The following is a 27,250-nucleotide window of genomic DNA, read 5'->3' as shown; positions in this document are numbered from 1 at the left end:
AGTTCATAAGATTCCTGATGACAGGAAAGTCCCCACACTGATTGCAACAGTGTCTGGTTAAGCTTTGAATGTAATTAATAAAATACCAGTTCAGAAAGCTTTGATATAGCCTGAATTTAAGAAAGCTGTTTTACAAAGGTTTCAAATTACTCCGGAAGTGTATAGGGTGAAATTTAGAAATCTTAAAAGGAATGCTGGCATGAGTCATAGTGAGTATATTTCCAAGATGTGTGACCTAATAAGAAAATGGATAAAAGGAAAAGGGGCTGAAGATTATGACCGACTGCTTGTTCTCATTGCTCAAGAACATTGATTGAAAAATTGTACTGATGTTGTAAAATATAGTCTGTGGGATAAATCTGTAAAATCTGTGGTGGAAATGGCTACGCTAGCTTATGCCTTTGACCTATCCCAGATGTCCATTGAGCCCAAGCCACTGAAGGAGGGGCACAAAGTGTAAAGGAGTGATCCCGCTTTACCCGTGTGGAAAAGGAGGGTGGTTGGGAGCCTATGCACTCATTCACCAGAATCATTCGTCTCCTGGAAATCTCCATCACAAACCTCCTGTGAAGGAGGAGGGCCCAAGAAGGTGTTTCCAGTGTAATGTCACTGAGCTCCTGAGAAGTTAGCGCCCTAAACTGAAAGAAACTAAGTCCCATCCAATCCATGTTAATGCAGCTGTCATTAACACAGAAGCCACAGAGATACCTACAACTGACCTGATGAATTTTGTGGGGGCTGACCCTGTGGAGACAGATATGGAATTTATCAAGATAGTCAGAATAAATAACAAGGTGTGCATAGGGTGGAGACACTCTGATGTACAGATTTCTCTGGTTAAGCAGGAGCATGGTCCAAGACATTGACATGTTACCTGGAGAAATGGTGGAGCTTAAAGTAGTGGGAGGATCTAGGATTCCTGTACCTTTAGCTACAGTGCACGTGGAGTGGGAAGATGTGGAAGGTGATTTGACTGTAGAGGTTTTGGACAATATCCCTATTGAAATGTCATTTGGAAATATTTGGCGTGTCTAAGGCTGTTAATGTGGTAACCTGTGGCAAAAGGGAATATTGTGCTGGTATCTGAGAGGGGAGTGGTAAAGTCCCAGAAACTGTTGAGGGAAATAGAGAAGATCTCTTTGACTCCTCTCCAGCAGAAGGAACCAGGGTGTCTCCAGGTATGGGAGGGGCTGAGTCTGACTCCTGCGCAGCAGCGAAAAGCAACAGGCCCTTGGGACCTGGGGTGGGGGAGGTGATCCTTGTGACTGAAGAAGCTGTCCCAAGTGTCAGCTGCCAGCATTTTGCAGTTGAACAAAGGTCAGACCCCACTCTAGAGAGCATAAGGAAATGTGTTGTAGAGGGGGCCCCAGGAAAGGAAAATGGGAGAGGTGTTTTGAAGAAGATGGGAGATTGTATAGGGAGGCTCTTTGTGGGAAAGAACAAAACCCTGAGAAACAATATAAGCAGTTGTTTGTGTCCACCCAGAACCGTGGGGAATTTATGTTGTTAGCACATGATTGTCCTTACGCTGGTCACTTGGGAGCACAGAGAGCCTATGACAAGTTAAAGGCAAATTATATTGGCCAGGGATACAGAATGATGTGAGAGGAACTCTAGATCTCATCAGAGACTCCTGAGAAGGGGACACTGAAGTAAAAGAAAAGCCAGTAATGGAGTATATGCCGAGGTTCAGAAAGGAATTAAAAGATATGATGAGTATTGTTCAAACTAACCTCAAAGACAGTCAATCCAGGCAAAAGGTGTGGTATAATCAAAATACTTGTAAATGTTCTTTTGTAATAGGAGACTTGGTGTTGGTGCTAAGCCCTGTGAAAAAGTACAAAATGCAAAATTTATGGGAGGCACCCTTTGAGGAGAGAGGAATGGTAAATGAATATACATATCAGGTTAAAAAGTCTCATGGCGATGGTGTTCTTCTGCTAGTACTTGTAAACAGACTTAAAGCCTATCACAGCAGGGAAACTATGGTAAACATGATTAGCTGCATAGAAAGGGAAACTGAGGCACACCATCACATTGATTTAATGGCTGAATGCCAAAATGACTCAACTCAGGGAAGCATTGATATCTGCCATGAGTTAACACCAGTTGAAAGGGCAGAGGTGTTGTCATTGCTGCAAAAATACAAAGTAAACTTTCCTAACAATCCAGGGAGAAGACACTTGCTAACTCATATGATCATTATAAAAGGACCACAGCTACCTTCCAACAGACCCTACGGGGCCACTGGCAAGGTACAAGAACAGAGTCATGCAGAAATACAAAACATGTTAGAACTAGGAGTTAGAATTAAAGAGTCTGACAGCTCTTGGGCATCACCAATGGTCTTGGTGCATAAGAAAGAGAACACCGGAAGGTTTTGTGCTGATTATAGAAAACTCAGTGCTGTTACAGTACCAGATGTATATCCCATGCCTCAAATTGATGATCTGCTGGACATTTTAAACGAAGCTAAATATCTCTGTTCTTTTGATTTAACTTGAGGTTATTGGTAGATTCCTTTGAATGAGGATGTTCAGAAAAAATCTACTTTCATCACTGATAGAGGACTTTGAGTTCAAAATGTTACCATTTTGTTTAATTAATGCTGGGGCCACCTTCCAGCGGATGGTCAATTGAGTGTTAAATGGCTTACTGAACTTTGCAAGAACACATGTGGATGACATTTCAGGGTTTAGCAACACTTGGGCTGATCACGAAGAACGCTTGGGAGTTGTGCTGTCAGCACTCAAAGAGGCAGGCCTAATCATAAAAGCCTCTAAGTGTACATTTGGAGCATCCAGAGTTCCTTATTTGGGACACTGGATGGGGAGGTTAAATATCCCCCAGATCCTTTGAAAGTTGAAGCCACTGTAAATTGGCCTGTACCCCAAACCAAGACACTGGTCCAACCTTTCATAGGTCTGGTTAACTATTACAGAAAGTTTGTATGTGGGTTCAATGACATTGTTTCTGCAGTCACAGATTTATATAAAAAGACTAAGCCAAACAAAGTTGTTTAGACAAAAGTGTGCCAGGAAGGATTTGATAAGGTAAAGGAGATCATGTCTGAAAGACCTGTTCTAGCTAGCCCTGATTTTGACTAGATCCTTGAACTGTGTACAGATACATCAGACATTGGCCTGGGTGCTGTGCTGATGCGAACAGGGGAGAACAACAGGTTGAGCACCTGCTTAAGTGCTTTGTTAAATTGGGACCAGAGCGCTCAGCACCTGGCAGAATCGAGCCAACTGTTCCTGTTGTGATTTCAAGTTACTCATCTGACACCTGGCTGTCTTTTGTTGAAGCCTTTACCTGACTAGATACAATGACCAGCATTTCTTTGACTATATGGCTTCAGCAGGAGTTGTATGCTGATAGAATTGCCTTTTAGGAGAATGAGAAGATTTCTCTTGAAGTGCAATGATTATGATAATATGTTTCCAATGTTTCTGCCTGTTTTTTCTGCATAACATTTATGAAAGCAAATGGGAATTTTTCAAAGGACAGCAGCTTTGTAAACAATAGATAATGGCCTTCAGCAGGAAGCCTGACATTATTATGGATGAATGCAGCACTGCTCTGAATGCAAGGGAAAGACATCTTAATGTGGGCTATAATCTGCCTATATTTTGCAGCTAGAAAGAAAACCTGTCTATATTTTGCAGCTAGAAAGAAAAGGATGTTCTGAATGCAACAATGGCCATATATACATTGTAAACAATAAAAACAACGAGAATCCTGTAGCACCTTAAAGACTAACACATTTTTGTGGACATAAGCTTTCATGGGCTGCAACCCACTTCATCAGATGCATGCATGGGTTGCAGCCCACAAAAGCTTATGCCCACAGAAATTTGTTAGTCTTTAAGGTGCTACAGGATTCTCGTTGTTTTTGCTGTATACAGACTAACAGGGCTACCCCTCTGGAAATTGTAAACAATGCATGCCCAAATTAAATGGGAAATATACTTATGAGTATGTCTCTCAGGAAAACTATGTTATGCTTTTTACTTAGTGTCTCATCACAGCACAGAAGTAGAACAAGAAGTGTCATTTCCTTAAAAAATAATAATAATAATAATAATAAAAAAAGAAAAGAATGTGGAGGGGAGAGAGGGATTTCTTGTGAGCCAAAATAAGCATTGTCACGTTTTTGGCTGGATTGCCAACCTTGTGACAAATAGCTGCTTTTGTAATCTTCCTTTTGGAAGGCAGGAGAAAAAGAGGTGCTTCCTTGTTTTACTTGGTAGGTGAAATGTGAAACAGAATCCTATTTCACTAAAATAAAGTTGGAAACTAGGAGAGGTCTCTTCTGTTCCTAGTGGTTATTGGCAAATGAATGAACCAAGTTGTCCAGCTCTAGACTATCTTCCACATTCAACTACCCACACCTAAGGAATGTGATTAGTGATGCCATGTTTCCTCTGTCTCTACTGTCCCTGACTTCAATGCTCAGAGGTGTCTACCCTGTGCATCTAATGATCAGCTCTCTCTCTTATCCACTATGCATCTAATGTTCAACACACTGTTGCCTTTCTGACCGTGACCCAGGATATATGTCATTTGGTTCTTCTTTGAAGCAATAGAAACTGCATACCCCTGTCTGAAACAGGTTAGTCTTTCCTGTGATTCTCCTTTGGGTGGGTGGGCAGAAATGTTCATTCCTTAGGAGGAACTCAGTTAATGCTATGCTGGACTAGTCATATGTTTTCAGTCCAAGGGAACTAAAAGGTACCCCTTCACTAGTACTTTTAATACCCCATTGAAACTGGAAGCAAGAGATGAAATCTGGAATTTGAAAAACGATTTCTTGCTAGCATAATGCTTTCACTATGCCACCAAACTGGTCCTTTTTTCACCATTTTTGTTACTGAAAAGACTACATAATGTTAAAGTTGTTTTTATTCTTAAAGGGGACTGGATGGCTCTGGGTATTAATAATGGGATATAATGTTTTTTGCCTTTATATTGCTGGTTCAGATCTTGTTTTCATGATTGAAAGTGGTTAGAATGTAGTCACTGCTTGGTGTGTTATGTGAAATGAATTTGATGGTGTCAGTAGATAGGTGTTCTGATCACAAAAACCACTACCACAGTTAGACTCCTTGAATTGCTCTGGAGACTGAACTGCTCTCTCATGCATAGAATGTATCTTCAATATTCAGATAACTCAGGCTCTGACCTGTGTTTTAGCCCAAGTTCCCTAATATCCAGATAGAAAAACCTCTGACTTAGATTTGAGGGAGCTTTAAGCCCAGGCTAGTTTACAAGGCTCAGCTGGAGGTATGAGTTAGATTCCACTTTCACTTGGGCTGGAATCCACCCACTTTGCAGTGAGGATGTAGACAAAATCACTCATGTTTTGATAGTCCTCCGATGTCCTGCCCACCGTCCCCCCAGACAGACAAATTCTCCCACAATTGACACAACTGACTGGGAATGAATCCTACAACAAAGGAGCATGGGATATACTTCCCACTGAGACACAGATAGCTGAGGGCAGAAACAGTGAGGACACAGTAGATAGGGTTGTAATATGCAGTGGGGACATTCACACTTGGGCACCTAACCTAAGTGCTCAGACCTGGGTATCAGTCATCCAGGTTAATTGTGCAGTGAAGACATATCCATAAAGATGATCCTTCAGTTTCAGGATTGAGGTTCATTGATGCAGCAGTGCAAGGAAAACAGCCAGTGCCTATGGTGTAACTGTCCCGTACACAAATAGGACTTCATTACCCAAGGTTTCAAAACCATAGTACATTCACATTAAAATGTTAAAATATAAAAAAGGAAAAAGTTGATTTTCTTTTTCAAAATCAGTATAGACAAACTCCTTAACAAATAATGACTTTCATGGTAGTTTTTTAAAATGTGAAGGTTGGTTGTTGTTGCTGCCCTAATGGTGCATTGCAAAGCGAAAATGAATGTTAAACTCAGTAATGTGTATTAGAGTCTAACCCACTAACCAGATCAGGTATGTCAGTTGCGCACAGAAATAAGTTTTAGCTAACTTCTTTTAAACTGTTTTTCTGTCTCTGAAATTCTTATAGAACTTCCTCATTCACTGAAGATAATTCTGAATATATAATTTTATGACATCAAGTACCATTGGTTGTAATGAGACTTGATATTTATGCTGTCACATTCTGTGTTCTTGTCAGTGAACCAGAACATGCCTGAGAGAATTTCACATTGAAGGGAGGGGGAAACCCAAACAGTTAACTTATTTCTGTGCTGAATTCACCCCCACAATTTGGTTTGTGGCGGTATTTGACACACAGTGTTGGGATTAACACAATTTTGTTTTGCAGTTCCTCTTTAGTTTACAGAGAGCATTGTCATCTATGTGTGCTGGAATAATATAAATGGTAATACAATGCCTCTTTCAACATTTCTTAAGGAGTATCTTCTGCATCCCTCGTCTTCTGAAGAAGAAATTCTGAGGAAGACGAGGGATGGGTCACTCAGCAATGGCCTCCCTTACGAAGGTGTGGAAAGGTGGTGGCATTTTGAAATGTATGAAAGTTTGACGGGTGAAAACCTTAGTTTCTCCCATAGCTTAGTTTTGTTCCATTTCTGTGAATCCTGGAATACTGGTGCTGCTGCTGAGAAGAAAACTGAAGCCTTTGAGATGTGGTGCTGGTGAAGACTCTTGTGTATTTCCTGGATGAAAAAGAAGACAAACACTTCCATTAGAAATATTATTGGAGAGAAGCAGACTCTGCTCTTGGAAATCAATAGGCACAAACTTATGTACTTTGGTCACATCATGTATGGAGATGAAAATAACCCCAAGAAAGTTATCATGGAAGGAATGGTAGCAGGTCATCATAGTAGGGGGTGACCAGAGAGGAGTTGGATATGTGTTGTGTAGGAGATCACTGGGAGGTCAACTACTGTGTGTGGAAAGTTAGCTATGGATTGAGAAGGCTTCAGAAAATACTGCTATGATGTTACTGTTATTCAGACATGAATAAATGGACTTTACTTACTTTTTCATCTGAATTGGTCCCTAATTTGCAAAATATTCTTTGTGAAGCACATATAAGAACATTCAGTTACTCTGCAGATTATTACAGCAAGAGTCATATTTACAAACGTTCAAAAAATACTTCTGCTAATCTGTTTTGTGACAGACTTTCAGGACTTTAATAGAGATAAAATATGAGTTCAGGGATAACAAATCATTAAATTGTTAGGAATTGGTTCTGAGAGCCAAAGTTAAAGACCACACAAGAATACTACATAATTACAGAGAGCCTCGCCTACACTGGCTTTATGTAATGGGACCTGGAAGTCAGAAAGTGTACACTTAAATACGACAGCAATTGAAAGCTACGGTATTTTGTTGGTATCATGACTTATTAGTGCTATATTATGCATATTATTGGTTGATTACAGGTACGAATGACACATTAAAGCAAATGTACAAGTGCTGAGTACCAAAAGAGTGAAACTGAGTAGTTCTTTGTCTTCTGTACTAGACATGCACTAGGTGGCACTGTTGGAGTGCAAGAAAGATCTTAATCAGTGTTCCATTAGTTATGTAAATTCCACAAATTAAAGATAGTGGAGTTGAGAATAATTAACATCATAAATCTGATAGTTCTTTTTCAAATAAAGAATACATGTGTGATCACCTTGTAATTCAACGTATAAACCCACATACGTTTTTTTCCCCCCTTCTCAGTATGCGAAGACTTATAGACAGTGTTCGTTTTTTAATTAGAGTCACATGTGTAACTCCTCACACACTACACTGAAATTTTCTAGAGGGTCAATATTGCTATAAATAATATTTAGAAAATAATGTTTTGCCATGTGTTTACTCATATGATGCTGATCTGTTGCAATGATGGTTTTGGTGGAAAGATTGCTTTGAAAATTTTCAAGCAGGAGACTACTTTTTTAATTTATTTCTTGATTTAGGATTTGAGCCCCCCAGACTAGCACTGTCTTAACTGCACTGTATCATGGAAAGGGCAAGGTAATTTCTGAGGGAAACACATTGGTTGCTTTGTTGTTTTTTTTAGAAACCCCTCTTAACTGGAGGAGTCATTAGCATTTCTCATTAAGAACTTGTTTTTAACAGGATATGTTGCAATAGAAGTAACTGCTGAAAGAAGGATGGCGCATGAGCTTCTTGTGTTTAGGGCTTATACTTAGGAGAAATTCTGACTTTTGAATTCTTGCTGTACTTTTCAACAACAAACTTGTATTAGATAAATCTGAATTTAAAAGAGCAGGTAGCTGTGATCTTTTATTTACATATTCTGAATAGATACGTAGATTGAAAAAGCAATTCAGGAAAAGTTTGAATTGGCCCACATTTCACTCATTCCCTATGCTGAAACCAAACCTACAGTACAATAATGTTGGGGATGCTTCAGATAAGAAATTCATTTTTCATTAAATCAGTTTTTCTTCCTATAGAAACTGTGTGTAAATTTCACCATTTTCACTGGATACTTTTATTTTTGTGATGAAAAGGGGAGAAAATTTTGAATTAAATCTCTCCAACTCCAGGTAGAAGAGCCAATGCTTGAGAGGGAAAATTTTTTGTTTGTTTGTGGCCATTGTTGTACACTGCCTTTCAGGGGCCCTCAGTTCCTTCATGGACCATGGATGCTGTGGCATCCGTCTGGTTGGTGATTTGCCTAGTGTGTTGTACTTTTGTTTCCCCACATTTATCAAAGTTGCTTCCAGTTTAATAAACTTTATTTACTGGGAAAATAGCCATCAAGACAGTATCTATCTTGGTTTTATGTTGGCTGTAAGCCTCAATGGCTGTTGCAAGTTGTAATATCGTGAAACACAGCTTCAGAGGAGTAACCATGGCATGCTAGAGCAGCAGCTGACACTGGCGCAGCAGGATTTTCTCTAGATATAGGGATCAGGGTGGGTCTCACAACAGCTTGGTGAGATGAAAGGCATATGTGAAGAGAGGACAGTCTGGTTATTGGTCATGTTTATATTGAGAAAGGGATCATAGATGTGGAGTAGTGCTGATGAGTGAGTCTGGACCTAAGGCAATATTTAAGAGTAGGGTATGGGAAGGACTAGAAAAGTAACGATTTAGCAAGTTTGGATGTAGTTGGGATAAGGACTGAATTGACTGGAAACTTACCAAGACTCATATAAACACCTGAGTTCTTCCAATACAAACATAGAAATTGACAAAAAGCAGAGAAAAATATCACAAGCAAGGAATTTAAATAGTGGAATGATCCCAAGGGATAAGAGTTGAAAAGTGTTTTTAAAATTTGGTGGTTCTGTTTAGGAATAATATTTCCCTTACTATTGACTGATTTCTGCCAAACATGGGACATGGGTGAAATTCTGGCCCCATTAAAATTATGATAGCCGTTTTGCCATTGATTTCAATGAGGCCTGCATTTCACCCTATAAATAGTGAAGCAGGCATGATTTAAAGAGAGAGGTTTTGCTTTGTTACACAAATATATTTATAATAGACATCTATACTAAAAATGCAATATCTTTGATAGATAGCATGATCTGAAAAAAAAATCTTTCTGTCTGATTTTCTTATAGAGGATTTTCCCCCAATTCCATTCAAGGCTCCTCCTCCTCCAAAAATAGAAAAGACGTTTCCACCATACACTGGATTTGGCTCTGAAGAAGATTCTCTTTGCTCATGCTTGAGCCTTCTTCCCCAACCTCCCCAGAAAGATTTCAAGAAATTCATGGAGAAAGACAGGTATTTTAGTGAAAGATAATTCCAGTCAGTTTTTTTCATCCCTGGTTGCAGGGGAGAGGAGTGTTAAGTGATTACCTGACATAAGTGTCAGTTGTATTAGGAGTCCTAATACTTGGTTAGCAACGTTAAATTCAGCATTTCTGTGAAGTAGGCAATTACTGTTTTCTGTGAAGTTGGGGTCTGATCCGATTCTCATTAAGATAAATACAAAGACTCCATTGACTTAATTTGAAGTTAGATCAGACTCTTAGGGTACGTCTACACTTGGAGATAGGGGTGTGAGTCCCAGCTTAAGTAGACCTACTTGCGCTAGCTCTCCTTGAGCTATCATAGTAAAAAAGGTAGTTTGTGGTAGCACATGCAGTGGTGGGTGAGGCTAACTGCCCCAAGTACGACCCAACCAGACCCTGTGGGTACATACTTGGGGCGACTAGCCTGTGCTGCTGCAGCCACTCCCTGTGCTACCATGGCTATACTACTATTTTCAGCATGCTAGCTCAATGAGAGCTAGTGTGAGTGTGTCCATTTGAGCAGGCAATCACACACCCCAGCTCCAAGTGTAGACAAAGGAATTTCAGAAGATCCACAAATATGATGTAATTCCCGTTTGTTTCTCTTGAGATTTCCTGACAGTTCCTTTCTTTATTTCATGTACAGTTGTGATATAGGAATATGAAAGCATTAGCATCTTTCATTTTCATTGCGGGTTACGTGGATTGTGCCGTGATTTCTGAGTCTTGAATGAAAAGCAAAGCTGCGTCCCAGATCTGAGGTCCATGAACCCACTTGTAGAGCCTTCAGAAAAGGAGAATACTATTAGAAGACTTAGTGATATTTTATATAACTACTGTATATGTTTTAAACAGTAACTTCTAAATCAATAGATTTGCTATTGTTGAATTAATGTGGTTTTTGCATTTTAAAAATATAGCCACCTGGAAAAGGAATCTGATTGGCTAAATTTCCTGGAGAGGGTCCTGACATGTATTTTGATTTGTATTTAGGTCTGAAAGTGAATACATCTGTAAGTGTTTTTTTCCACCCAATTAAATTTCTGGAAATAAATTTTGATCCTGATTTGAAATTGAGATTGTATACAAATTCAGTCAAAATCTGTAATCAGAGAACCAGTTGTGCCCTGAAAATAATTCATTTCTATCTGGCTGACCCGGCCTGCCTTTATAAACCTAAACTGAAAATTATCTTTGAAAAAATAGGGAACTTCATTCCATTTCCCTTCCAGACCAGGAATAACAGAAACTGTTTCACAAAATGCATCTTCAAGTGATGAAGTTTCGTCATACTACATACTGAATTTCTTACCTCTTCTTTTGCCCTCTTAGAAAAGGCCTCGAAAGTCACCTCCTGCGCTTTCTTGCAAAATATATTACCGATAATCCCATTGACAAGGATCGGCAATTCATTATTTCCTATTTTCTGAGTGATGATACAATTTCAGTGTTTGAGACACCACAGCGAAATACAGGTAAGAGATGGTAATTTTCTGCAAGCAATTCCAAGAGTTCTCCTGCTCTGATTAATATGTATTGATCATTAAGCTCTACGGCTGAACTCAGTCAGTCCTAATGGAAGCCTGTGCAAATCCTTTTTAATTCAATCTTCATCTGCTTCTCTCAGTCTTGACGGAGGTCTAGTGCTTTACCTTAGTAGTAGTTTGCTATGCTAATTTATAATCTATGACACTTGGAATAAAGCCATTTGTTGCAGGACAGCACTTCACACCATTTAAAGTTATTGGCGCCTTAAAATGGTGGCACATATTCTGTTTGCAAATCTTACCCAGAGGAACTCGCTTTTGTTGTAGATAACATATAGGAACTGTATTGTTGTAATTGATGGTAAATAGGGATAAGCCCATAAAAAACTTAACACATTGGAAATCAAACAGTAAGTTCTGTATGTCTTGCAGGATCAATATTATGCTAGCTATATGTTTTCCATTGTATTATAGAGGCATAGAATGAAAACAAAACCATTATAATATACATAACAATATCTTAAATAATACCCAGTTTATTGGCATTTGAAGGGTAAATTTGGTCTTGTGTCAGTAGAAATCCTACTGACTTGTCTAGAGTGACATTGATTTGAATTCAAGGACACAGCTTATCCAGCCTTTTTAGTTATGAATGGTCTGTTCTTCAAGTTCTTGTCCGTATATATTTCACTCTTGGTGAGCATGCATCCAGTACAATCAAGTCCAAATTCTTTTGGCCAGCAGTGTTTTTTGAGGCCATGCCTGTACTCCAAGTATACCTGTGCCTCTTACTGAGGGCCAAAAGGACATTTCCTTCTCACTTCCCCTGGGTATGAGTTGGAACTTGCAGTGTCCAAGTTTCTCTGCTCACTATTTGGCCTATTCTTTGTTATGTAAATAGATGTGGATAGTTAGGTACTTAGTAGCTAGTTAGTTTAATAGTGTTACTGTTAGAGATTTTTAGTAGCAATTCCTTTCTTCCTTTTAGAAGGAAATTCACTTCTTTGTTTTTCTGTGAGTTAGCTCTGGTAGAGAGTTCAGTCATTATGACTAAGCAAAAATCTCCAGGTTTTAAAAATTCTTCTTCCTGCAGGGCTGTAATGCCTCTCAATGATGGGCACGCCAGACACTTGCTGTGTCTGAGTGAGGTGCACATAACAGACTCACGTGCCATCTATAAATCATTTTCTGTGGAACCCAAAGAGTTAGGGAGTCTCCTCTGAAAATATTTTTCCTGGAGAGGTCAGTGCATCCCTTTTCAAACCTCGAGACACCTGGAACAGCAGTTTCTTAACACTCATCTAAAAATGCTCGGCTGCTTTCTTAAGTCATGGAGTCAAAGTGGGAGCAGAAGCAGTCAAAGTAGGGAATGCTGCACTGGCGGTGGGAGAAAATGGGGCCCCATAGGGCCATATCTCATCCCAGCATCTTCTTGATCCCTGAACTGTGCAGGGGAAACTCCCCCTACTCTGAAGGCACTAGGAGCCAGGTGGTGCCTCCCCTTGCCATGTGGCCTTGCAGGAAATTGCTGAGAGGAGCAGGCCAGAGTCTCCAGCTGGTAGGAGCAGAAACAGCCAAAGCTGGGACCTCTGGACATTTGGAGAATTTTCCACAGTTTTAACTGTACTTTCTCTGCCCTGTGTTTGATTGGCAAACACACAGGGCAGAGAAACACCTCCCTCTCCCTCCCTCCCTCACATTCTTTCCACCTCAGCTTTGCTCCACACCTGTCCCTCTTAACCTGTCTCCCTCATGCCCTTCCCTTCAATGTCCCCTCTCCCTTCCCTTTTCCTTCCATTTAACCGATCCCTTCTAATACACCTCTAACAATCAACCTCCAAAAATTAAAAACTTGTGGAATTGACATAACATTTGCTGTCAACGACTATTCACTCTGCTGCCGTGTGCGACTCCATCCCCACCCTGTCTCTGTCTTGTCTATTTAGACTGTAAGCTCTTTGGGTCAAGGACCACCTACTACTCTGGGTTTGTACCGTGCCTAGCACAATGGGGTCCATTCTTTGTCATCCCTTAGACACCACCATGTTGTTGTTGTTGTTGTTGTTATTATTATTTTATTACTATTACCATAGCACCTAGGAACCTCAGTCACAGACCAGGACCTCATTGTGGTAGACACTGTTCAAAGTAAACATGTTTAATAATGATTAATAATAGCTGCTCCTAAAAATCTATTCTTCTTGTCTGGTAAAATCTCAGGGTACAGAGGAAGGAAAGAGAACTGGGCCCACAAAGGGAAAATAGTTCTGTCCTCTACCTCAAGGAGCCATGAATCCTCTCAAACTTCAGAGGAAAAGGCACCAAAATCCTGATGTCTCCGATACTAATATTCCTGGTACCATGACCGTCTACCATCTACTCACCTGTCTTTGGTACCCACATATTTGGTGTGGGAATCCTATATAGCATTCAAAGACCTACTGGTCTCTTCAGTGCTGGACTCCCAACTATTAGCAGTGATGAAACGGCCTCCTCCGGCACCGACTGCTGCTCTGTCACCGGTACCAGGTACATGAGCGGTACCAATCAGCGCACAGACTAGAGTTGCTCCCAGCACAACAGCTGGTCCAGCTCGTCCTCTCCAGGACGACTATTCATTCTCCTCCTCAGGCTCTAAAGGCAGTAGGGAGGTTGGACCAGTTTGTTTCCTGGGGTCAAGATATTCAGGCAGCACACATGTGAGAGGGGTCAAGGGTTGATTTTTGTTCCCTAGAAGTTGAAAGTGGGATAGTATTCTCTGGTATCCTCTCCTTTGGCCACCTGTGTCCGAGGCTTAACAGTACCTTTGGCTGTATTGGGCTCCGGGAGGAAAGCATCGTGCTAGAAGTCCAGTGTCTGCCTCCCAATCCAGGATTAGACCCCTGTCTCTGCCTCCACCGACCCACTCTGCTCCACTGCCAGCTGCATAGAGAGTTCATGGTTCTGGTCAGAATCTCAAGCAGAGGATCATGCTAGCCCAGTTCACATGTCCTCCTCATCCCTGCATGAGATTGTAGTCCCTGAGTCATCTACCTCAACCCCAGATGGCTATGAGATATTCCAGGACTTGTTACACCGAATAATTAACACACTGGAGCTTCCAACTGAGGCAGTACAGAAAAAATCACACAAGCTTTTGGCCATGCTACACGGGTCAATACTTGGATGTCTTGCAATGCCCATTGCAGGTGGACTTTTAGAGTCTGCTAAATTGGTCTGGCAGACACCTGCCTGTTAGGTATCAGCATCAAAGAGCTCAGATCATCACTATCAAGTGCCTTCCCAGAGCACTGAGCAATTTTATACACACTGGCTGGGATCATTGGTCATTTTTGTGCTGAATGAGAGATCACATGGAAGGCAACACAAAGCAAATCAAAAGACAAGGAACCCCCCAAAATTAAATTTATTTGGATGAGGAAAATTACTTCACATGAGAATTGTCAACTACCAAGCCTTGTTGCCGAAATATAATAATCTGAAGTGGAATTACATGACTAAATTTGCAGACAGGCTTCTTTAAGACAATAGGGAAGAATTTAAGTTGCTTGTTACTGAAGGTCAGGTCGTATTATACATATCGCTACAAGCAGCCCTTGATGCTGCAGGTATAGCTTCTAGATCTATGGTGACCTCAATTGTTCTATGGGATCCTCATATCTCCACTCTTCAGGAATCCCTAAAGAAACTCAAATAGCAATTGAGGATCTCCCATCCAAGGGATGTGAACTCCTCAGTGCTAAAGCAGATGAGGCTGTACGCTCTCTGAAGGATTTCCATACCACACTGAGGTCCTTCAGGGTTTTATACTCCTGCACCATTTCAGTTATCGTGAGCATTCTCAGGAAGCTCAGGCAAGATTCGACCAGGATGATTGTAGCTTCAGCATGACTGAGACCATTCTGATAGTTAGACCTAAAGAATCTCTCCATCCAACCTCCAATACAATTGCCTCTCCCGCCAGATGTAATATCTCAGACCCAGTCAGACCCTCCATCTGGATCCTCGTTCCCTGCACCTTATGGCATGGGTGCTGACTGGCTGACCTGAGTGGAAAGATCCAATTAATTTGAAGTATAAAACATCCTAATCCGCATAGAAAATATTCTATGAGGCATACTTATGCTGCTAAATGGAAGAGATTCATAATCTGGGTGCAGCATCAATTATCCCCATCCCTGGAACAGATTCCAGACATACTGGGCTACCTTCTATCTTTAAAGAGCTCTGGACTGTCAGTAAATTCCCGGAGGGTTCACCTAGCAGCCATCTCAGTTTTCCACCTTCCACTTCACTGATATTTTACATTTTCATACCCTACGATAGCTAGGTTTTTACATCATCCAGTCAGAGAACCTCCCCTTCCTCTGGATCTAAATACTGTACTGATTGGGGTTAATGGTCCCACTTTTTGAGCCAATTACCACATGTTCTCCCTTTCACCTTTTTATTAAAATACCTTTTCTGGTGGCAGTAACACTGGCCCGAAGGGTTTGGGAGATACAAGCACTTGATAGCAAGGCCCCCATAAAGACAGGGTGTCAGTAAAACCTCACCCTAAATTTTTACTGGAGTGGTCTCTGTTTTTCACTTAACTCAGGTCATCCCTCTACCTCCCTCTACCTGTTTTTTCATATGTGTGGTGTTCATATATTTTTTCATATGATGTGTTGTTCCTATATATTCCATGACCTGGCCCCACACACCATGTTGTGGAGGCAAAAATTCAGTTTAGAAAGGAGCTCCACCTGTGTTCCATAGCTTCTAGCTTTCACACTTCTGACTGTGTGTTAGTGTTCCATCCTACACATTAGATCCATAACTAATTTCAGTCAAACTTTCTATAGTAACAGTTACCTATGCTTCCATATATGTTATATCCATAGAGAGGATGCTGGTACAAATCCCATTGCCTTGGATTTTGTTTATTTTAGGTGGTATTTTAAATGCGAATGCATGCACAAATCTTTTATCCATACTGGTGCTTAAAGTTCCTGCTGTTATTGTTTAATCCTGATTTTATTATGAAACATTAGTGTATAGTGTTATAGGCAACATGGCAATTCACATAGCAAATAAAGACATGATGTCCAGCTCAGTCAGCTAAATTGACAGCAGAAGACACTGGAAAGAGAACAACAAACAAGGGAAAGGGAGGGAGACAGGGAAGAAGAAATACACAGAATAAGGTTATGGGTTTGCTTGGGTGCTGCACTACCTATTGTATTAGTTCATAGGTGGTCTTTTTTTGTTTTGATAATTACCTTTAAAATTGTTTAAAGGGAATTTGAGGATTGTTGTTCGAGGGATTGTGAAAAGCAGTGTGTTTTGGAGAAGGTATGTAGTAAGGAAGGTTGCATGGCTTACCAGAGCAGTGAGACCATTCCAGGCTCAGAGACCAGCACTCAGGAGAGGACAGGCTCTTGTGAGAGAAGGGAAAAATAGGGGGATCAGTCATTGGCAGAGAGAGAGAGAGAGAGTGAGCTGTGAGTCATTAGCATAAAGATTGAGTGGATCAGGTTACCCAGGCATAAAGGGCAAAGGAAGAAGAGGATGGTGGGGTGGGGGGCAAAGACAGAATTCGGACATTGAGAGGGGATAAAGAGGAGGTGGAGCCTCCAAAGGAGACACTGGAGGGAGCACTCCCAATCAAGTATCTGAAATGACTATCTGTACATGAGTTCAGAAATCCCAAGTAGAAGAGAGTTGAGAAGGATGATCTGGTCAACAGTGTTGAACATAGTAGAAAGGACAAGCAGGATGGAGAGGTCAAGGAGGATGAGACTGGGGAAGAGATATTTGGACTTGGCCAAAAAAAAGCTAATTGGAGACTGACTTAGTGAGAGTAGTCTCTGTGGAACAGAGGAGGAAATGGAAGTAGAAGCAACAGGAGGAGCTGGGATATGAAGGGGATTAGGGAGACAGGGTAAGCTGTAAACTGGAAAGGTGGGAGAAGTGGAGGAAGATTTAGTTTTCAAGATGCAGAGACATAAGTATGTTTGAAGGCCAAGAAAAAGAAGCTAGCTGAGAGAATCAAGATATTAAGAATGAGAGAGGAGGAGTGGCGGAGGTCACAGATGGAAGAGGATAAGGGCAAAGGGCCAGGGATTGGAGGAAGAGAGTGGGAGGGACACGTAGGCATTGGGAGGGAGGCGGGGCTAGAATGGGTCTAAGTAGGGGAAAATAATGACTTTAGACCAGATGGGAGTCAGGCAATAACAGTCAATTATTTTTTTTTTAAATGAAAGCCTGATCATCCCTCTTCTACTCAGATTCAAAATGCTTATTTTTTCCTATTTTAATTTTAGAAATTGATGTTAATAGGCAAGTTAAACTATTTGGAGTTGCAAAACTAAAACTAAAACCTTAAAGTTGTTCTAATTTTTCTCAGCATCCTGAAAATCACAGGAGGAGAAGCAACCCATTATTAATATATTGCAAATTAAATTTGAAATGGAAAATTTTGGACATTTTGAAGCTTCTGTTGAAAAGGGGGGCAAAATCTGAGACCTTTGGCTCCCATGCAGGAGACTATAACCCAAGGACTGGTCTGATTTCCGTGAAAGACTTTTTTGTTGGTGTTTATTTTGAGTCTGCTTCTTGTAGATTTCCACTGAAATTGCTCATCTGATCTCAACCTAAAGTCCTTAACCTGATCCTGTCCTTGTTATTTTCATTTTTGTTTACACTACTAGAAAAGGACTACTTTTAAAAATTAAAACAAAATCAGACAAATCCATTTAGGTAAATTTCTAATTTAAACACACACACTGAGGGAAATGCACTCAGGGCTGAAATTGCAGACTCATAGACTTGAAGGTCAGAAGGGACCAATATGATCATCTAGTCTGACCTCCTGCACAACGCAGGCCACAGAAGCTCACCCACCCACTCCTGTAATAGACCCCTAACCTATGACTGAGTTATTGAAGTCCTCAAATCTTGGTTTAAAGACTTCAAAGTACAGAGAATCTACCATTAAGTGACTCAAATCCCATGCTACAGAAGAAGGCGAAAAATCCCCAGCGCCTCTGCCAATCTGCACTGGGGGAAAATTCCTTCCTGACCCCAAATATGGCAATCAGCTAAACCCTGAGCATGTGGGCAAGACTCACCAGCCAGACACCAAGAAAAACCAATTGTGCTTAAGTATTGAATACATCTTCTAAAACCCTATGATTCTAAAGTATCCTATGTGCTGCAATGTTTAGGTGAAAAGGAATGTATTAAGTTCAGAGTTCCATCCTTAACTTTGAATTTGTATGCTTTTTTTCGGTTTAAGCTAGACCCTGATCATTACCTAAATGTATTTTTTCTTTCACTTTTATGATGTTAGTAAAGCAATTAAGTAAGACATCTGATCCAAACTCTTGTTTAATAAGTAGTTGGGTTTCACATTCACTTACAATTTTGACTGTAAATGGCATTTTATTACACTGTCCATCAGCCTTTTATTGGACTTACATCACTACAGAATATGTAAGACATCATAAAATGTTACAAAAGTATGCTTTTTGGCTTTTGGTTTGAAAGGTCAGATATAAACAGGAAATGAGGCCCAGGCACTACAGAATTAGCGTAGTGCACATTTAATATGGTAACATATCTTGACAAAACATAACACTTGACAAACTGTTTTCTAGAACTTGGGAAATGTGATGCAGATTTTCTGTGCATTGCAGAACTATAGTAAATCAGTTCAAAAGAAAGCCCTATTCCGTCTAGTATTTTACATGCTAGTCACTTTGGCTTTGCAAACAATGGTACCCATTCTGCCCTGCTTGCACTTGTACTTGGCACTTTAATTTACATTTTAAAATCCCATTCCATATAGTACAAGTCACACAGTGCTCTTCAACCACACACTCAGTTCCCATTGATGTGAATAAAATCATTATATATGAAAACAAAATTACCATGAGCACATCAAGTTTACAAAGGAAAACAGATCAGAATTAAGTTGCGTTGGAAGAGCTGTATGGGAAAGCTAGTGCTACCTCAGTCCTCTGTTTTTCACATTCATGAGCTCTTAAAAAGAAGTTGGAATAACGGTAAACCAAAAATTCAGTATATATTAATAGAACTTTCTCCTTATCCAAAGTTGTATTTGGCTTGGGCAGTTCAAGGGCAATTGCTTGCATTGTACACTTCCCAAAGTTCCCAGTACAGGTTCTGGGTTGCTGAAACCATTAGAAAAGGCACATTTCTGTTACAATTTCATGAAAAGGAAGGTGTTTGGCAGACATTAAAAGGAACACGTGTCATGGAATGTGCACAGTTTTATTATTGCTGTGGGCACTCGTATTGATGGCCCTTTTAGGAATGAGAGAGAGAGAGAGAGAATATGTTATGGGAGATGAAGATGAAAATGAATCTTTAAAAACAAAAGAACAAAGTACAGCTAGTTATTTACAATTCTATTCCTCCAGGAATACTTGGTGGGAAGTTCCTGGAAAGAAGTCGTATTAAGAAGCCTGGGCAGGAGCTGTTTAAGAGTGAGATGTCTGAGTACTTCAAAGCTCAGGATCTGTTTGTTGGAGCCAAAGTTTGTTTCCATGGTCACAACTTTCTTTTGGTGGATGCTGACGAGTATGCTTTCAACTATATGGAGAAGCATGCAGATGAGGTGAATCAGGCTTTTGCTACTTTATTTTGTGTTTCAGGACTATGCATTCAGTATCTTATCTATACAATATTTTTCTCAGAACCAAGTTTACCCTGTTTCTTCACACCCAAATGCATACTGAACTATAATTAATTATTTATTTTAACAGTCTGATCGTTTCACTGCCTGTCTATTTCTATATACTGTATACCTCTATCTGATCATTTGCTTTGTCACAAATATCACAAATTCACTTCACAGCTTCAGTGTCAGTGATCTGCTGACAGTGGTGTTGTTTTCAGAAAGGGAAGCAATAATTAGCAGAGGCAGGGGAAAAGCTGATGATACATACTTTACTGTACCAGTTAATTTATATATGGTCCTGATAACAGAGTCAACATTAACCAAAATCACAAGGGTATCTCATAGTTGTTTTGGCTGCCTCTTCCCACAGCAGTTGTCATATGAGGCAATGGCAGAAACAATAACTCAGGGGAGAAGATAAAAACAAGCTGCTACTAAGAGTGTTTTGGGTGTGCTTTTAGACTACTGGGCTGGGTGTGTTGTGCAGAATCAGACACTTGATATGGAGATTCTGATGACATAACTGTCTAATTGTAGTTGTACATATTTGGGAAGTCTTTTCTCTAAAGTGTTGAAAACATTATTCTGAAATTATTTTAAAACACATGTTAAGAATGTGTGAAATCAGGAACTCCTGAGTTCTAATCCCTGCTCTGCCATACTCACACTGCTGTGTGACTTTGAGCACTTGCTTATGGCCAGATTGTGCCATTAGGCACTGTTCTGGAGCTCCACCACAAGCAATGCAACTTATACGTTGCACAGAAGGAAATGTGTCTCAGACTCATTGTGTCTTGAGTCACTATTTCTCCAAAGCTGCCCTTTCCCACAAGGGCAGATGGCGGAGGGTAAGCAATACACTGCATCAGTCCTTAACAGGAAACAGGATTGCCCTCCAGCCTTGTGTCCAGCCATCTTGTGTGGGGGTGGAGGGAGTCAGTCTAGTCAGGTCTTTATCTATTGCCTACCCACCTGCTCATTGAAAGGGAAGGGAGGGGAGAAGCAGCCATTCAAGGACTCTGCTGTGCTGAAGATCCAGATCCAAGAGGTGGGTAGGTCTAACACTGTTTTATGTGGGAGGGTAGAAATCCTTATTCCACTACACAGTCATGGTAAAGGTAGATCCAGTCTAGCCCTTAATGCCTTTGAGCCCCATGCACTACTCATCTGAGTGAGACAAACAGATTTTCAGCCTCTGTTTCTTTGTAAAATAAGGATACTAACATAACCCTGACTTGGTGAATAAGGGTTATTTGTTTGTAGATTGCTTATTGATATAAAGTGTTTTAACTGTTACATATTAATAAAAAATAAAAGCTGTATACGCCTCTTATTCCCTGCAATTTGTTTGTACTCCTAGTATCATAACTAAACTATGTTCCAAAATATACAGTGCACCATTAAACTACAAATGTTCTTTGGAGCTGCTGTTTGCATTTGATTAATCCCTAAGCAAATAAATGAGATCCTAGTTTTTCAGACTAAGTGAATGCATATATCAGCATTACAATCTGCAGAATGTGAATAAGAAACAATGAGAAAACAATCCTTTTAAAATGAGTTTTGAAAACTATTATTCTTGCAGATAAGATTTTAAAACAGATGATGAGACTTTTTTTTTTTTATTGCTGCCTAAGTGATTTATTCATGGCATTTGAATACTGAGTAGTAGGATTAGGTGTACTCATTTGTCACAATGATCCAGTCAGAGTACTTCATGCCAGGTGCTTCACTTACCTGAGCAAATGTAAGGGACTCCAATAAACATTGGAGATAAACAGATGAAAAATATATGCACTCTAGATGAAGAGAGTTTTAAGATTATTCTGAATCCCTTTATTTTTAAATTCAGTATTCCTTTAACCTTTAGTTCTGTTTCCTTCCTTTGCTGTGATTGCTTTCCTCATCAGTATCTGTTTTTAGAACAAAAACATTCCGACTGACCATTTCTCCATTACAAAATGCCATTGTGCCAAAACAGAAACTCTCTGCAGAAATATGTTGATTGTGATGAAATTTTGTTGTGAATTAAAAAACAAACAAAACATTTGAATAACGTTCAAATGTTCCATTTCTACATTTTTGGAACAGAGCATTTTGATTTTCATTTATTTTATTTTTATACGATAAAATATAAAAAAGTAAAAAGTCATAATCTAAGGAATCATTTTGATTGATGCAAAATTATTTTATTTTTCATTTTGTAGGAAATTTTGAAATTGTTTGGTTTTGTTCCAATTCGGAATGAAAACAAAGTTAGAAATTGTAGAATTTCCCACCAATTAGAAATTCCAGTTCCCACATAGCTCCACATATTTTAGCCAAGTTGAAGAGATTAAATCAAAGCACATGAATGAACTGTTAATGCGCATCAGCAGGGTACAGACAGACTGATAGTGCATGACAGGCTAGTGCAGGGTAGATTCACACCCCACCTTCTGCAAAGTAAGTGTTTATGTAGAAAAACCCTAAGTGACAAGCTGTGGAGGTCCTGTCTAGCAGGTAGGTTAATTCAAACTGGTGATTATTAATTACACTAAGGCCCCTTTGCACTGCTCAGGGAATAAGGTTCTTAAGATACACTCACTTTTAGAGCCCTTGACACAACCAGAGTGATGTAAAGAGTCCTAAGAGACACTGGGCCTGACTCTCAGTTATACTAAATGTAACTGGGAGTCAGGCCCAATGTCTCTCATAGTTAGATCCTTAACTGCCAGCCTTATCTAATTTCAATATTTGCTACACAAAAAACATTGTGTATTAAATGGGAGAAAACAATTTTCAACTTGTTTCTTTATACTTTATGTTCTGCAGCACAGCACGTCTGGCTTTCTGCAACTTGATTGCATCTGTTAAATGATTAATTGTCTATTCCAAAAAATAAAAATCAAACTTCTTGTTGACTACACACTTTTAAGAGTAGCAAGCAAATTAGGTACAGGGTTTTGACATAGTAAAGCTGAATACTGGATTTGAAGCTTAACTGCTCAAGTCTAATTGGAATGGCCTAGTTGGGAAGAAAGTCACTTGTTGAAATAAATGTTCATCTTACATTCTGGGAAAAATTGGTTCCTAATAATACAATCAGTGTTGAACTCAGTGTGAGTGACAAGTTTATATTACTGAGCATATACACTGGAACGGCAGTGAGCTGTTCACCAAAACAAAGGATGAAAAGATTTATTTTACCTTGATCATATGTATTAAGCAAGAATTAAGTGGGATGCAGCAGCGGGCGGTGAGGGCAAAGGTAATTTTTAGACTTGTGCTTTAAAATGTACCTTTACCTGCTTTGACATTGCATTGAAGCAAAGCAGGGTGTCATTTCCAGTAACTAAAATTTAAGCCTTTTGAAGATATAACAGATAAGTACATTTATTGAACGTTTTAAATTTTCAGTAAAAAGCACATTTTCTCAGCGGTTGGCTTTTCCCCAAACTCACATAGAAAATGCTTTGATATGTATTGTATATTTGAGATGAAACAAGAAGGATAATAATGATTAGCAATGATACAGCGTGTATAACACTGAGCATACATTAACTAAGTAATGCCTTTCAGTATGTAATATATGTTTTCTGTCACCCCCCCCCCGCCACCCCATTAAGTTCCCAGTGGCCAATATCAACCTCATCCTGAACAAACTGAAGGCTATAGGGCAACCTAGTTCCAGAGAGATCAAGCAGATTTTTGCAGCCACTGATCCTGAACACACCAAGGTGATTGAATATGACCCTTTCAGGTAAGAATGAGGGAGTCTCAGTTTTAACCTTTACTTAGGATGATTTCCAAGAAATGTACAGAGCATTGCTGTTTCTTGAAGCTCTTTGCACAGTTGTGTAATAATTGCTAAGTGATAGATGACTAGTGTTTGATTCCCACTGATTTTAGGATTTTGTGTGAAATGCAATACAAATGAAGGTTTTCAGATGAAATTTAAAGAAAAGGCTTAGAACTCTGGCTTAGAACAAGAGAGTTTTTTTTTTAATTGCGTGGACAGCACAAATGAATGTGACTGTTCTCTGTGGAGACTGGAACTGCATAGGCAAGAGAGTAGGTGAATGCATGGGCAGACAGACAGGGTCAGCCAAGTCATTTGGAAGTTCTGAAAATCAGGAAGGCCATTTTGAGTTGAATTCAGAGATCGATAGGAAACAATAACAGAGAATGGGGTTTATTGAGTTCTGATTCTTTGAGCAAGATGATAGCCTGGTTACTGAATCCAGGCCCCTGGAAGTATAGGAAACAAACTAGGAAGACCTTAAAAAAGGGGAATGTAGTAGTTCACTCAGAGGGTGATTAAAGTGTGAATAAGTATTTGAACAGAGGCTGGGTTAATGGAAGTCTGGACTCAGGCAAAGATCCATAGGTGGTAATGAGCAAATTTATAGGCAAGTTATATGTGGAAGGGGAAATTAAATTCAGGATGAAGTCTGGCTTCAAGACTTCTGGCTTTGGGGTAAAGAAGGAGTCTGAGCTAAGGAGAGTGGTGGTAGTAAAGTCAAAGATGTGGGACAGAGAAGATTGTTTTATTTAGGACTTCAATTTTTCAAACTATGAGTAGTGTTATATGATGATATAATCAGGAGCTTTAGAAATAAGGGGTGGATAAATGGAAGATAAAGAAATGTCGCATGGGATGTCATCCACTCAGAAATGTTAACTCAGATAGAAATTTCTGATGAAATATACTAGAAGATATATAGATGAGAAGAAAAGGGCCAAAGACAGGTCTTTGTAACACTTCATAGTAGAAGCATCAAGGAAAGAAAGAAAACTCATCTTCAGTAATGAAAATTGAGCATCTAGAGAGGTAAGATTCATACCAGGAGAAGTCAGTGACATCTTCTTTTTGCTCAAGATACTCAAGGTTCAATGTTAGAAATTTTATTGAGATCGAATAGGTGTTGGTCCATGACCAAAATCAAGATATTAGACCATAAAATGCATTGAAATGTGTAGTCTTACTACTACAGTAAGGGCAAGAAACCAAGTTGATGTATATGTTGAAAAACCTTACTATTTCAGTAAACAGTTTATTGCACATAACCAGTAATGATCAAATAACTTGATCATTAAATATTTGTTTCAGTCCAAATTATGAGCTAATCATCTGAAATACTTGGTTGTTTTCTGCCATGCACTGTTAATGTGTCAAAGTCTCTAGCACTTATATTACCAAATTGGAGGGGCAGGCTTTAGAAGGACTGACTGCACTTACGTATAATGGGGAAAAGTTTTGATTGTAGCAGGTGTAGCCTCTATTACATGTAAGCTTATTCTGTATTCTTTAAGGCCTGAATTCTAGGCAGCGGTGAACAGCCTGAGCGTGTGTGGTGTTATGTGCAGGGGGTGTGGAATGAGATGCATTCTCTCCCCAATGCTGTGGGGCCACTCTGTGGTCCACTCTTTAAGCAGCGAGGCTTCAATAGCCTCCTCTGTGAGTGTGACAGGAGAGGAAGATTCAGAAATCAGTGGCTCTTCTAGCCTCACCTCTCACATGGACCACCACAGGCCTGCCTTCCTCTACCTCCTGAGTGCTGAGGCACAGAGAGTTCCTGTGGGGATGAGTTGTACCTCACAAGGTGTGCCCATCACCTGCAACTGCTGGCTTTCTGCACCCCCTTGTGCAGTGGAACCCCACCAGTTCTGACAGGGAAGCATGCACAGCTGCAGGGGTACCTAAGAAAACATTTGACTTTTATGCTTTCCTGGTCCTAGTACACAGAACACAGCAAATTATTTGAAATATTTTAACCATGTCTTCTTGTTCCATTTTGCGATATATACATTGCTATAGAATTGCACAGAAATATTTCTGCCATTAGGGGAAAAATGTTTTTGTGCCAAAGCAAATAGAAAACTTCTCTGCTTCTATAAAAAGTCAAAGAATTTTTTTGAGGGAACATATGTTTTTTATTTTCTTATTTTCTTTCATATATTACCATTGCTTTTACTCTTTCACAGCATTTCACAATTATAGGCCTTTACGAAATGCATATTTTTAGTCCATGCAAACTCTTTCATGGCAGCCTGAAGCTGTAAGGGACTCTAAAGTTTATGCCCCAGTACTACAGTCTCCCTTGCTTGTCTTAAAATGAGACAAGAATTTCACTATGTTATGAAGTTTACAGTTCTAATATCTGCCTAGCTAATGAGTCAAAATAGCTTCTCCATAATGCATAGGTCCTCTCTTGTATTTTACTCAAGTTACTCTGAGATACACCCTCAGCTACGATGCAGTGAAGCAGAATGATAATTACAGCATGTCTTTATTCTGTTTACTAACCCCAAATCATACAGCATAGAAAACAGGAAATAAATAAATGGAATGTACAGAAAGTATCTGCTGGGTATTGTTCATGCTATTGAAAAGCTTTATTAAAGAGAAAAAAGATCAATCTGAAAAGTTAAACACCCATGTCTTAGTCCTATACTGACCTCTGGTTTTTAGAAAGTGACATGCAGGGCCAGTCACTGTGAGAGACAAAGCAGAATCACATGGGTTTACTAAAGTTGTTACTCTTTCATCCATCTTTTGGAACAGTTTTCTTGTGTGATTAATTACAACTTATTCCCTGACCCTCCCAATCTCAGATTACAATCTGCTTCATTTTTATGGAATAAAAAAATTAAAAGGCAGTAAAATTAAGTTACAGGGAAAATTCATTAGACAAGGTGGGCGAAGTAACATCTTTTATTGGACCAACTTCTGTTGGTGGGAGATACAAGCTTTCGAGCCACACAGAGCTCATCAGCAGAAGTTGATCCAATAAAAGATGTAACCTCACCTACCTTGTCTCTCTAATATCCTGGGAACGATACGGCTACAGCTACACTGCATGGGGAAGATTCATGTCACTTGACATTGTTTCCTGGCAGGAGAAGTCAATACAGTTCTAAGTTGGAATTTTGAGTCTTCAGCACTCTCATAGCAACCCTAGGAAGTTCCTTAAAACCCAAAAGAGAAAATAATTTTAGTTGAGGAAATCTTTGACGTCTTGAGTGTCATTGTCTGAGTTGAGAAAACAAATGGAAGGACTATTTAGATCTTGATTCTGCAAAGACTTAAACATGGATGTAAAGTTGCGCATATGAATAGGCCCACTGAAGTCAATGTGACTACTCAGATATGTAAGGTTATGCATGTGCTTAAATCACTGAAGGATCGGGGTCTTAACTGTAAGCCCTTTGGGGTGCAAATAGTCTTCTACATTGTGTTTGTATAGTGCCTAGCACAAGGGGCTTCAATTTTGTTACTGTAAAACACATAATAAGGGAGGAACGAAGCTTTGGTATAGTGTTGTATTTCATGGTGGCACTCAATTCAAATGCAAAT

General features: G+C 39.7%; 1 protein-coding gene across 2 annotated transcripts in view; it reads left to right on the top strand.

The window, feature by feature from the left end:
* The window catches only part of EFHC2 (EF-hand domain containing 2), a 76,869-nt gene that overhangs the window by 36,174 nt on the left and 13,445 nt on the right, over positions 1 to 27,250 (top strand). For both annotated transcript variants that reach the window (XM_067545315.1, XM_067545314.1), the window contains exons 8-11: positions 9,559 to 9,724; positions 11,068 to 11,210; positions 19,652 to 19,848; positions 23,520 to 23,653. In XM_067545315.1, the coding sequence (XP_067401416.1) occupies positions 9,559 to 9,724; positions 11,068 to 11,210; positions 19,652 to 19,848; positions 23,520 to 23,653 (640 nt within the window). The remainder of the gene's footprint in view (positions 1 to 9,558; positions 9,725 to 11,067; positions 11,211 to 19,651; positions 19,849 to 23,519; positions 23,654 to 27,250) is intronic.

The sequence above is a fragment of the Emydura macquarii genome, unplaced genomic scaffold, assembly GCF_026122565.2.
Source record: "Emydura macquarii macquarii isolate MOO-44397 ecotype Brisbane River unplaced genomic scaffold, CSIRO-AGI_Emac_v2 contig_1043, whole genome shotgun sequence".
NCBI lineage: Eukaryota > Metazoa > Chordata > Testudines > Chelidae > Emydura > Emydura macquarii.
The sequence above is the reverse complement of the archived record's forward strand: the minus strand, read 5'-3'. Positions and strand labels throughout refer to the sequence as shown.